This window comes from Dysidea avara, chromosome 5 (genome assembly GCF_963678975.1).
Source record: "Dysidea avara chromosome 5, odDysAvar1.4, whole genome shotgun sequence".
NCBI lineage: Eukaryota > Metazoa > Porifera > Demospongiae > Dictyoceratida > Dysideidae > Dysidea > Dysidea avara.
In genome coordinates, this window is record NC_089276.1 from 2,057,761 (window position 1) to 2,070,462 (window position 12,702).

Below are 12,702 nucleotides of genomic sequence, written 5' to 3' on the forward strand. Positions count from 1 at the left end.
GCAGTTGTCCAGCACAAACAAACACCACACATGCATGCTCCACCAGTAATGAAATGTATATCGGCACATAAGGTTTGGTGCATTGTAACCCAACATCATATCTTTAATGTCCATGGTACACGTACTTATAGTTTCACTCTCACATGCATTATCCCATGCATGCAGATGTAACACAACACGCAGTTACATAATGTCACCTCATACAGCTATTAGTGCAAACATATAGTGTTTGGAATCAGTTATGCTGTGTTACACATGTAGCTAAGTATACTCCAATACATGAGTTACAAAGGCACAGCTCCATTTGATCAATTTTGATGAACAGCAAGACCTAGAAAAGTATCCACTTTCATCTTGCCCGGCTGTAACCACATGTCTTCCTAGACACCGTTCATGGTACCGTACGTACCCCTGATGAGCAACTATTGCACCTGACCTATGGAATCCACACATGAATACAAAATTTGTTTGCATAACTAGACCTCACCATGTCAGTCATATGATCATCCAAGCTAATTATATAAATTTGTAAATAAGTAGCTAACTACATATTTACGAATATACTCATGATTGAGTTTGTACATTAACAAATATATATATATATATATATATATATATACTCAAGAATGATAATAGTCATCAAGTGATTCTAAATAAACAAACATTATCTGTTAATAATGCATGTGACACACACTGTTAAAATGAAGAGTAACCACAACTCTCAAGGAATTCCCAATGTAGGGAGGATTTAACACCCCTGGAGACTAACCATTACTCTAAAGGAGTAACACATGCTCTGAAGGTGGTGTCACTTACTCTTCAGAGTAATGGTTATTCTCTTCAGAGTGTTGGTTACTCTCCATGGGGTGTTAAATCCTCCCTACACTGGGAACTCTTCAGAGTGGTGGTTACTCTTTATTTTTAACAGTGCATCACAATACATTGGAATATACAACAGACTATGAAAAGAAATTCACTGATTCACCAAGAAATCCAACTATTCACCAAGAAGGTTAGAACAATGTAGATACAAACGTGTATATGTTTACTTAATGGTACAAATGAGTACACAGAATGTGATGATGTATATTGAACTGTTTGCTGAAGCAATTAATACTGAGGTGCATAATTATAATAATTTTAATTTTGTGGCATAGTCTAACTTATTTCAATACATTTCATTTTAAACAAAGGATATTTGAGTTTCACTCAGTGGGTAGTCTGCACAAACAGAGTAAAGTCAAATAGTTAACTGAAAACAGGTGCCAGACTTCATGTATTCATCTGAACGTGTCCCCAACAATAATTAGGCCACTACACTTTGCTTTCAGCCATGTTCAGCCAGTTACACAACATTGCATGGGAAGCTCCTCTGGAACCATTCCAGTCACTACAGTATCAGAAAATACAGATAACTTCTGCTACACGTGTAGGGAAGCCATTACGTGAAGCTATAGTTGAGAAAACATGAGAAACAGTGGACTGGGTCTTGATAACTTCTCCTTCTGCATATTCATCTGAAATTATAGTTTCTTGTTGTGGCCATTTGTCAGGGTTCAGCTGTAGAAACGCTGGGCCCTTCCACCAAATTCGACTATTTGCTAGCTCCGAGGCACTCACTCCTCTGGAAGGAAGATCAGCTGGATTTAAAACTCCCGGACAATGCCTCCACCGATGAGTATCTGTAAGTTTGCAAATATCTTGGATCCTGTGATGTACAAACTGCTTCCAGGGTTTTGTTTGTTGTATCCAATAAAGCACAGACATGGAATCAGTCCAGTAGTATACTTCAACCTCTAGTTTATGTGCTGATAATGTGGAACAAACTAACCGAGAGAGTAACAGTGCTGCCATAAGTTCTAGTTGTGGGATTGATTGGCCCTTTATTGGGGATACCTTAGTCTTTGACGCAACTATCCTGATGTCCACCACTCCATCACTATATTCAGTACGAATGTATGTCACTACTGCATAAGTACTCCTTGAGGCATCACTAAAACCATGGACTTGTTTGCTTACGATACAGCCATCTACTCTGAAGTAACACCTGGGGATCTTCACACCATTTAATTCATTGATTTCTAACACAACCTTGCTCCACTGTTCAGCTAGTTCTCCAGTTATTGGGGTATCCCAATTTCCACCCTCAATACAAATGGTCTGGAACATCAACTTAAGCTTAATAACAAATGGGCTTAAAAACCCTAGAGGGTTAAATATCTTGGAACTCACTCTCAAAAGAGATCTCTTTGTACAAGGCAGCTGTTTCACATACTCTATCAACCTTGTGAAATCAAATGTGAAGTAGTCAGAACATTTATCCCAAAGCAATCCTAGCAGCTTGGACACATTAGCATCAGTATGCTGAGTTTCAAACAAGCCTAATTGGGAGTTAGCATAAGATTCCTCCTCTTCCATCACTGGGTAACTCCCCTCAACAGCTATGTACATTACTCTCACTGTGTTCATTTGCTTGGATTAAGTTCATCAACTCAGTCGAATTTGAGTTCCATTTTCTGAGATTCATACCAGCATCTGCCATCAGCCTTCTAGAACCATTGTAAATGTCAAAGGCCTTCTCTACAGTGGTCACACCAGTCACCAAGTCATCGACATAAAGCGAGTCTTGCAACAAACCGACTAAGGCAGGTTCATCATGTTGGCACTTAGACAAGTGGTCAGAGATAACAGACCCCAAAATGGCTGGAGAAGGTCTCAGCCCAAAAACTAATCGCGTAAATCTAAAATGTACAATTGTACTCCTTGGATCCAAGGGGTCTTGTAGCCACAGTAACCTCAAAGCATCTCGATTCTCTTCTGAAATGCGTATCATTAAAAAAGCCTTTTCGATGTCACCTGTAAGTGCAACCAGGTAAGTCCTAAATCGCAATAGAACGTCAAACAGCATCGGTACATAATTAGGACCAGTCAGCAAACAATCGTTTAAGGAGTAAGACTCATCCTTATCTCTAGCAGACCCATCATATGCTACCCTAATTTTCGTCATCTCTCTGTCCTTTCTTACAACTGCATGATGAGGGAGATAATGAAGTAACTTCTTGTGGTCATCACAGTTAGCAGATGTGTTAGTTGGTCGCTCTACAATTTCAATTATTCCCTTGTCAAGCTGCTCCTTGATCACACGATCATATTTCCTTAACAGTTTTGGTTTCTTAAGCAAACGTGATTGCAACAATTTAAGGCGATTGAAACTAAGGTTGAAGTGGTCGTATAATTCAGACACGTCTCTTTTCCAGGGTAAGCCAACCTGATAATGCCCTTGCACAAATGTGATATTGTGCAAGAAACAATCACTCGCCGTCTCAGATTCATCAAGATTAATACCTAGAGATTCAGTCTCCCAGAACTGCTTAAGAGCACAAATCACTTCATCATCTGCAGTGACAGCAGGGTCAACCTGGGGTTCTACAACAATCATATGGGAGGATGCCAAGTTTGCTACAGCTGTCGATTCCACTGGACCTGACAGTAACCACCCCAAATTGCTTTTTACAGCTATAGGTCCCTCATCTCCAGTCCTGATATCACCACTTACAAAGTCCCAATAAAAGTCCGAACCTACCAAAATGTCGATTCTATCACATAGTCCAGTGGAGTTGTCAGCAAGCTCTAAGCCTTCCAGATGTGGGAGGTTGTCAGTACGAGTAACAGATGGGAGAGTGATACATATGATGGGAAAACTTAGAACTGTAATCCTGGTTCGGTTGGGTGTGCATACACCCCGGAGTTCAAGCTGAACAACACTACAGCTCTTTATTCTGTGGTTCCTATCACCAAACGTATTCAATTGCAGTCGTTCATTATTCTCTGCCTGTAAGTTCAATGAACTGCAAAGACTCTCAGTAATATACGAATGCTGGCTGCCATTGTCAACCAGGATCCGTATTTTCTGATGCTTGCCAGTGACTGGATTAACTGCCATTGCTTGAGCAGTTTGCAAAAGAATTGTGCCCTTACTCCTTGACGTAGTCACATTCAAAGAAGCAGTGTCTGTTGTATTACTTACAGCAGCCTTGTTGGACTGATTGGCAGAACTATCTGGCTGAATGACTGGTACAATTGGTTTATCTACTAGAAGGTCACATATGGACTGATGGTGTCTCTTGTGGCAAGTACGACAAGTGTGCTTACTGTGACAACCCTTCACCTTGTGATTGGATTTCAAACAGTTGAAACATTTACCAGATCTAAGCAATATATCGCAACTTTCCCGGACAGAATTGACTTTACTGCAAGAAGCTGAAAAATGAGGACTATCACAATAAGCACACCGAAGACGAAATTCATTGGACAACAAGGTGGCTGCACTAGAAAGCTCACGGCTTGGCTTATAGTTATGCACCAGTGGTTTAGGTTGACCTTGGGTGCAGGGGCATAGCCAAGGGTGGGCATGGGTGGGCATTTGCCCAACCATCACAGTTTCTTGCCCAACCATCACAAACTTTTGCCCAACCATCACAAGTAGCTTAAGATTCACAGCAGCACACAAAACAGCCCTACTTTAATACTGTAAAGCGTAAACGTGTACCTCATTTGTTGAACCATGACTTCGAAGAACGGATCGAGATAGATGGTGTATCACGTGACCATTATGTGGAAAATCCCTTGGGAAGTCCCTATAATCACACTTCATGTAGACGCGTGTGCCACGCTCGGTTTTAAATGGAAAATTAAAATGGAGTCGAAGCGTAGTACACTATAGTCGTGGTACTGTATCTCTAAGTCACAGTAGGTTTCAGTGTGGATGGTGCTGGCAGCAAAAGATTTCGTTTCAGTGGACTTGTCGCGTATATTTTTGATAAGGAAAATACTGTATAGCCTAACTTACTACTGATGAAAGAAAACGAGAAAACGTACTCTCAATAATGGCATATGCAAATGGAGCTGGTAATGGAGAAAAGGTCAAGTCATTATAAAGTGTCACGTGCACAATTTGTACTGATTAACCGAGTTGTGGTTTACACCAGAAAAATGTACATTGGCTGCTATAAGTCTGGGACAAAGCTTTCTTGGCATGCTGATAGTGATATTATCTATGGACTCATTACAGTTTATAAATTAGCGCTCCCGGCCTTTAATTGGGGTTTACTTAAGGCCACTCCAAATGAGACTGTAGTTTCCCGTCCTCCGCCCGCATCACGTCTAGGCACCCGCATTGCATGTCAATATTGTCATTATTTTTCCAAAACCACTTCCTGTGCTGCTTTCTGGAAACTTTTCATGGAGCCTTTTATTTTGCATTGCTAAAAAGCACAATGAAACCTAAAAATGAACGGTTCTGGTGGTTGATAGCTTGCAAAGAAGCCATTTTCATGACCTTGAAATCCTCTGAAGATTGAGATACTCTAATAGAGCAGTCACACCTCTAATAATGAATAATGATAATAAGCCTCCCACCCGCATCGAATAACGAAAGCACCAGGACGGGAAACTACAGTCTCATTTGGAGTGGCCTAAAAAGTACTGCATATCGCTGTGGTGGTTGGTCTGAAAGCTATACTGCCAGCTGATTGTTGTAAATATGTGATGAACTATTTACACTGTTAGTTCTTGTAGGTTCAGCAGTTTGATGTCACATGATGCTCAGCTACGACGATCGTCGGTGGATGCATGCCCTACAATTTTAATAGAATAGCATATAGCTAGTAAATGTTCGCATGCATGCAAGCAGTGTTTGTTTACACTATAGCATAGGTAGCTGTAGGCCCTGTGTGCATACATTTTTCATTGATAATGTCTCACATGAAAGTGAGCGTGTTTCTTGTGTGTGTAGTTGAGTTGATGTTATGCCCAACCATCAAATATTGGCTGGCTACGCCCCTGCTTGGGTAACTTTGGTACCTTCACTTGCCTCCCGTGCCTCAACCTCATCCCTTATTACTTTCATTAGATCGTCGAGTTTCCATACATCACCTTTGAATGATTTAGTACTAGAGGGGCGAGCTATTCAACAAAGACTCAGTAATAAGCAGCCACGTTCCAACTGTTCTGATCCAGATGGTAGATTAGCTTACTCTTTTGCCAAGCTTATGTTTAATGGAAAAACCAAGCACGCTTTGGACATACTTTCATGACAGGGAAAGGGTAGGCTTCTCCACTTGTCTGAGGTTACTGATGCTAAAGAAAATACAACAGTACGAGATGTGCTTGAAAATAACATCCTTCTGCTGCTCCACTTTACCCTGAATGTTTGGATACTAATACTGATTACTCTTTGGTATATCACCCAGTTATTTTTGAAGCCTTGGATGGTTCTGTAATTCGTGCAGCCGCTCTTCGTACCTCAGGATCTGCAGGACCTTCTGGTCTGGATGCTTATGGTTGGAGACGCTTGTGTTCATCCTTAAAATCTGCCTCTCCTGAACTTTGCTGTTCCATTGCTATTTTAGCTTGTCGTCTGTGTACATCATTTGTTGATCCTGAAATTGTTTTGCCACTTGTGTCGTGTAGACTTATTGCTTTGGATAAAAATCCTGGTGTCCGCCCTATTGGTGTAGGAGAGGTAGTTAGACGCATTATTTCCAAGGCTGTTCTGTCAAATTATTGGACCTGATATTCAATGTGCTGCTGGTCCTCTACAGCTTTGTGCTGGCCAAACTTGTGGTGTTGAAGCTGCAATCCATTCCATGAGGTCCATTTTTGATGATGAGAAATCTGAAGTTTTTTACTTGTTGATGCCAGTAATGCTTTTAATTCACTTAACAGGGCAGTAGCATTGCAAAACATCCAGTATACATGCCCTGCTTTTTCGACCATTCTAATCAACACATATCGTTTTCCAGCACCATTATATGTTGATGGTGATGTTATTTATTCCAACGAAGGGACTACTCAAGGGGACCCCCTTGCTATGCCTTTTTACGCCTTGTCTATAATACCTCTTATTCGTAGATTACCTAACAATGTCACTCAGGCATGGTATGCAGATGATGCAAGTGCTTGTGGTGAAGTTTCACATCTGCGTCTGTGGTGGGACCAGCTTTCATTACTTGGACCACATTTTGGCTATTTTCCAAACGCATCTAAGACTTGGCTTGTTGTCAAAGAACAGTACCTGAATCATGCTCAATTGCTTTTTGCCAATACTTGTGTCAATGTAACCACAGACGGACGGCCTCATCTCGGGGCTGCTATTGGATCTACTGCTTTTGTTGCACAGTATGTTTCTAATAAAATCACCACTTGGATTAGTGAATTAAAGTTGTTATCATCTTTTGCCATTACCCAGCCCCATGTGGCTTACTCTGCCTTTACACATGGACTAGTCAGTAAATGGTTATTTGTTGCTCGTACTATACCTAATGTTGATGATCTTTTTCACCCACTTGAGGATTGTATTAGACACAGCTTCATTCCTGCAGTAACTGGCCATCTACCACCCAGTGATTTAGATAGAGACTTTTTGGCTCTTCCCACTAGGATTGGCGGTATGGGTATTATCAACCCTATCAGAGTGTGTGCTTTTGAGTTTACCGCCTCTAACAAAGTTACCAAGCCTCTGCAATCCCTTCTGTTATCTCAAACCAGCACTTTCTCAAGTGATATTCGTGGTGAACAACTTTTAATAAAAAATGAAATATATCGCATGAAATTTTCCATGACATCTTCTAACAAAGCATCTTTACTAGAAGGGGCTACAACTAGTCTAAAGAGATCAATTGAACTAGCTTCTGAAAACGGAGCTTCAAATTGGTTATCTGTTCTGCCTTTGCAGGAGTACAATTTTTCTCTTCACAAAACTGCCTTCCACGACGCTGTTGCGCTTAGATATGGATGGGATCCTGCCAGGCTTCCTCAACATTGCGCCTGTGGAACTAAGTTCACTGTTGAACATTCCTTTACTTGTCCCAAGGGTGGCTTCCCTTCTATCCGTCACAACGAGATCTGTGACTTAACAGCAACCTTACTTACTGAGGTCTGCCATGAGGTGGATGTTGAACCACATTTACAACCTATTACTGGTGAGCAGTTCACCTTAGCCTCTTCAAACATCGAAGATGGTGCTCGACTAGATATTTCAGCCAATGGTTTTTGGGGTGGCCGTTGTGAGAAAACTTACATTGATGTTAAAGTCTTTAACCCACACGCTCCTAGTAATCGTACCACCAGTGCCAGTGCCATTTACAGAAAACATGAATTGTGTAAGAAGCGTTCATATGAAGCTCGCATGCGTGAAGTTGAACAGAGTTCCTTTACTCCTTTAATCTTTTCAGCCACAGGAGGAATGGCTTACGAAGCAACCATGTTTTACAAATGCCTTGCTTCCTTGCTTTCAGATAAATGGGATTCAAATTATGCTGCTGTAATGGGGTGGATCCGGTGCTGCTTGTCCTTTTCACTTCTGAGGTCAGCAATTAGATGTCTGAGGGGTTCTAGATCCTCAAAGGGCTCCTTTGGCCACTCTTTAGGATCAGCACCAATTGACCTCATTCAAGTAGAGTCAAGACTCCCATTACTTAAGCAGTAACTCTTATTGTATTTTTTCCCTCCTTTCTTTGTATGTTTAATTTGTTGTTTCTATTGGGTTACGTTAAAACAAAAAATAAAATAAAAATACATCACCTTTTGTTTCTCTAGCGATACGCAATCGGATATTATCAGGGAGTTTAGTTATAATCACAGGGATGAGGAGAGAACCGTACTGCTCTGATTCAATTCCAAGTGTGGAAAGCCCACTAATATGGACATTGATTCTGTCATATACTGATCGTAGGGAGGCAGGGCGATCATTAGTACAAGCTGGTACCTTCAACAGCTTGTCCATGTGGGCACAGATAATTGTTTGTGGTTTCCCAAATCTGCCCTTCAGCAACTCAATTGCCGTGTCGTAATTAGCCTCAGACAGAGTTAAGCCTTGAATTGCACTTGCAGCTGTCCCTTCTAATAATGAATGGAGATAATTGAACTTATCTACCTTGGAGATGTCTCGATTTTGGTTGACAGCTGAATCAAACAATTCCCAAAACCCTGTCCATTTTGTGACATCGCCTTTAAACTTGGGCAATACTAGTTTTGGTAAATGAGTTCGAGCAAGAGTTTCTGTAGCAGAAGGAATTAGAGGTGGGGTTGCACTACTGCCCCTTAAACTGTCATCAACTCTACGTTTACACTCTATGATTTTTGCAGTAGTGATCTCCGACTCTTCTACCTTGCGCTCAATTTCACTTATTTCACATAGCGACAAAATTTCTTCATCAACCTTATTTTAAAAACACATCTTACTGTCTAATTGCTGATGAATCACCTTCAGACAAGCTACTGCTTCACTAACGGTGGGGTCAGTTCCAATTATCTCGTCAACTTCTTTAATGAGCTTAGTAGTTACTCCACGATGCGCCCGTCGAACTGCCTTGGAGCGGTCACACTTCTCCTTTCTCTCTTCAGCAGACAGAGACATCTCAATAGTACATGCGACTGAGGGGGGTTGCACAAAAAACAACAACGGCTCATACAATGATACGATTAATCACCTCTACGAGTGCCATTTACTGCCTGGCACCAAGGATTCTGAGTTTGTTTTTTCTACATTTGGTGGACTTGGTAGGGGGGCAACTATATTCTATAGCCGCTTAGCTGATTTACTCTCTAAGAAACATGGCACACCCTATACCAAGACACTTTCACTAATGGAATGTTCCATCTCTTTTTCTTTACTCCGTTCTGCCATCTTGGCTATCCGGGGCAGTAGGACCATGAGACCTGTACATGTGGAGTGCCCCACTACCTCTGCTGAACTGCGCCTGGCAGAGATTCAGCTTGACTCATCTGTTTAATGTGTTTATTTTATTTTGTATCTGTTTAATGTGGTCGTGACTTCATGTATGTAAAAAAAAAAAAAAAAAAGAAGAAGAGATTATAAGCGTCAAAAAAATAAATAAATAAAAAATTCTAAGTTTGGGCCAGGTCGAATCAAAGTCTGTCAGAATCTTGGGCCCCACGTTGGGTGCCAAATGTTATGAAAGATCACTAAAGATCCACTTCAGGAATCCAACAGAATGAAATCCTAAGATATGATCATACCAACCCAGTAAATACCATACATTTAGACACTGTACAGTTGATGATGTGTTATGACATCACAATGACTGTATTCAGTGTTGTGTCATATAAAACTATTTTAAGTGTTTAAATTCTTCTCAGTAATTGACACTATCAAATGTTCACACACAAGTGTTCATACAATACACATACTATCTAATCCAAAACAGCCAAGCTGTAAAAAAAGAGTGCGGTCCTCAAAAAGGCTATAGTGAAAAAAGATGTGAAATCCAAGGTGGTGGCCAAGAAATGGCTGTGATGGTAGGTTAATGGTAAAAATTTTAATAACGACAATTCAGGTGAATTATTGTGCCGCTTGGTCTTGGCACAAAATTCACCTGAATTGTCGTTATTAAAATTTTTACCATTAACCTACCATTACAGCCATTTCTTGGCCGCCACCTTGGATTTCACATCTTTTTTCACCATAGCCTTTTTGAGGGCCGCACACTTTTTTTTACAGTTTGGCTGTTTTGGATTAGATTTCACTTCTTTTTGTATTTGTATACCCCAAAGCTGGCCTATGGCCAGCTTTGGGACTTTTTTAACCTATCTTTTTTTCTTTACCACAGGAAGAAGAAAAGATGAAGAAGATTTTAAATACTTTAAATATTTCTGATTTTATCAGTAAATGTACAAATTATAATATAATACATATATTTATTACAGAACTCTCCATGGTGGTTTCTTTGTAACTGAACACTCTACAAGGTGACTTCTTCTAACTGCTCTTTCTACAGGGTGATTTGTTTGTAGCTGAACGATCTACAAGGTAACTTCTTCTAGCTGATCTTTCTACAGGGTGAATTGTTTGTAGCTGATCTCTCTACAGGGTGACTTGTTTCTAGCTGATCTCTATACAGGTTACTTGTTTCTAGTTGATCTCTTGAACTCTCTTCAGGGTGACTGCTCTATTAGGGTGACTGCTCTATTAGAGTATCTCGATCTTGCACTTGCTACACCAAGTTGGATTTCGTGTTATAACTCCGTGGCTTTAAGTCTGATTCTTCTACACCATTGAAGAGCCTAGCTTTCTAAGATGATTACTCCATCTGTACAGTGATTTTCAAAGCATTACCCCAAGCGGTTTTTCTGGTAGCCGTGACAAGTAATCGATTTTTATTAGCTAATCTCGATTGCGTAATTGTTACACACTGTTGGTTTTTTCGTTGTATCTTCCTGGTTTTTAGCTCGATTTCTTTTAAACCACAAAAGGTTTGAGGTTCAATAGTTAACCTATTCACCAACCAATTTTCAGCTTCTTCCCATACATGGTTTACCCTGTAGGCGTGACAACATATTGGTGTTATTTTTCGTGAATAATCGCTCATAACTCTTTGCCTGTTTATCGTATTCCAGCTAAAGTTGGTACAGAGATGCGCCTTTATACCCCCTTCTGTGTGCCACATTTCAAGGCAATCGGATATGGCGTTCGCGTTTTATAGCAGTTTTTGTAAGTGTGCGACAAGAGGAAGAAAAATAAGAAAAAAATTAAGAAACTAAGCCAATTTTTGAAGTCGCATATCTCGGGAATGCTTGAAGCGATTTCGCTCAAATTTGGAATGTGGAGTGCTGAAGTTGGAGGGCATGTCCACAGAAAAAATTGTCTTGTTTCATCAAGGCAGCACAGAGCTACGGAGGTGCAAAAATTGCATTTTCTTTCTTCCTGTCAATATATTCACGGGTGTTGCGTGCTGGCTTCTTGGGCCGCACGACACACTACCGTGTGTCTTGATTACATGTTGACACTACTAATGACAAGTACACAAAAAATTTTGGAATTTCAACTAGAGTAGGGACCATAGCACATCGATAAATAGTACCGAAACAAGCTGGAGTAGTGCATGATATTAATTCACAGTAAAACAATAAGAAGTGTTATATCCCTACTGTGCTCAAGATACCATAACGGAAATGCACAGTAGGGATATAACACTTCTTATTGTTTTACTATGATTTAATATCATGCACTACTCCAGCTTGTTTCAGTACTTTTTATCAATGTGCTATGGTTCCTACTCTAGTTGAAAATTCCAATTTTTTTGTGTACATTTTTTGTTACCTTTTATTGTACATATATAATTATTATGACTGGTGAACCCATGCATACTGCATCAAAAGAAAGTAATGGCGTCGTACATCGTAGCTATATCAATTATCGTCTGAAAAGTGAAGCATCCATTATGCTTTGTTGTCGGCTATGTTCAACCCATTACACAGCATGCAGTACAAATCAAGAACTGTTCGAAAAGCACTTCTGCAATCAAAGTAGCCACTATGTAAAATACAGATGATTTCCATTTAAAAGGGAAGCCATCACGTGCTACTGCCAAATTGACACTTTTGCTGTCAGCAAAAATGACTGGGACAAAAAGGAGGACACTGGTAAGTCCATGAAGAATTGTGGTATGCCAAAAGGCACCTCTCTGACCGAAGTGGCATTGAACAGTGAAAAATCCAAGCCGTAGCCATAGCCGTTGTCGAGTTACGCTTGTCTGAAAGCATCAGTCAGTCAGTAGAAAATTCCATTAAATATATATATATTATTAAAAATTCTGTAGCAACTTGTTGAAAGCATTTCGGGTTGATGTGAAGGCTTGTTTGGGCTTCATTTTGCCTAACCAATGCTGCCTCATCATCGTC

At 40.3% G+C, this 12,702-nt stretch overlaps 2 protein-coding genes across 2 annotated transcripts; both read right to left on the bottom strand.

Moving 5' to 3' along the window:
* Positions 1 to 1,646: 1,646 nt before the first annotated feature.
* On the bottom strand, positions 1,647 to 4,423 carry LOC136256507 (uncharacterized). Its single transcript, XM_066049485.1, has 4 exons — positions 2,461 to 4,423; positions 2,233 to 2,381; positions 1,897 to 2,160; positions 1,647 to 1,796 (listed from the first exon to the last, which is right to left on the bottom strand). The coding sequence occupies exons 1-4, from the start codon at positions 4,421 to 4,423 to the stop codon at positions 1,647 to 1,649; spliced, it is 2,526 nt and encodes an 841-aa protein (XP_065905557.1).
* A 4,128-nt stretch (positions 4,424 to 8,551) lies between these two features.
* Positions 8,552 to 9,418, bottom strand: LOC136256508 (uncharacterized). Its single transcript, XM_066049486.1, has 2 exons — positions 9,266 to 9,418; positions 8,552 to 9,220 (listed from the first exon to the last, which is right to left on the bottom strand). Exons 1-2 carry the CDS (start codon positions 9,416 to 9,418, stop codon positions 8,552 to 8,554), a joined length of 822 nt encoding a protein of 273 aa, XP_065905558.1.
* Between the last annotated feature and the right edge of the window lie 3,284 nt (positions 9,419 to 12,702).

What these genes read in the sequence shown, in the direction of transcription:
- LOC136256507 (XM_066049485.1), bottom strand. Translation starts at nt 4,423, where the DNA reads ATGCCCACCCATGCCCACCCTTGGCTATGCCCCTGCACCCAAGGTCAA. An exon ending in CAAAGAGATCTCTTTTGAGA is followed by an intron (nt 2,161 to 2,232) that starts GTGAGTTCCAAG and finishes TTGATGTTCCAG; the next exon opens with ACCATTTGTATTGAGGGTGG. An exon ending in TAGTTGCGTCAAAGACTAAG is followed by an intron (nt 1,797 to 1,896) that starts GTATCCCCAATA and finishes CACATAAACTAG; the next exon opens with AGGTTGAAGTATACTACTGG.
- LOC136256508 (XM_066049486.1), bottom strand. Translation starts at nt 9,418, where the DNA reads ATGTCTCTGTCTGCTGAAGAGAGAAAGGAGAAGTGTGACCGCTCCAAG. An exon ending in AAGCAGTAGCTTGTCTGAAG is followed by an intron (nt 9,221 to 9,265) that starts GTGATTCATCAG and finishes TTTTAAAATAAG; the next exon opens with GTTGATGAAGAAATTTTGTC.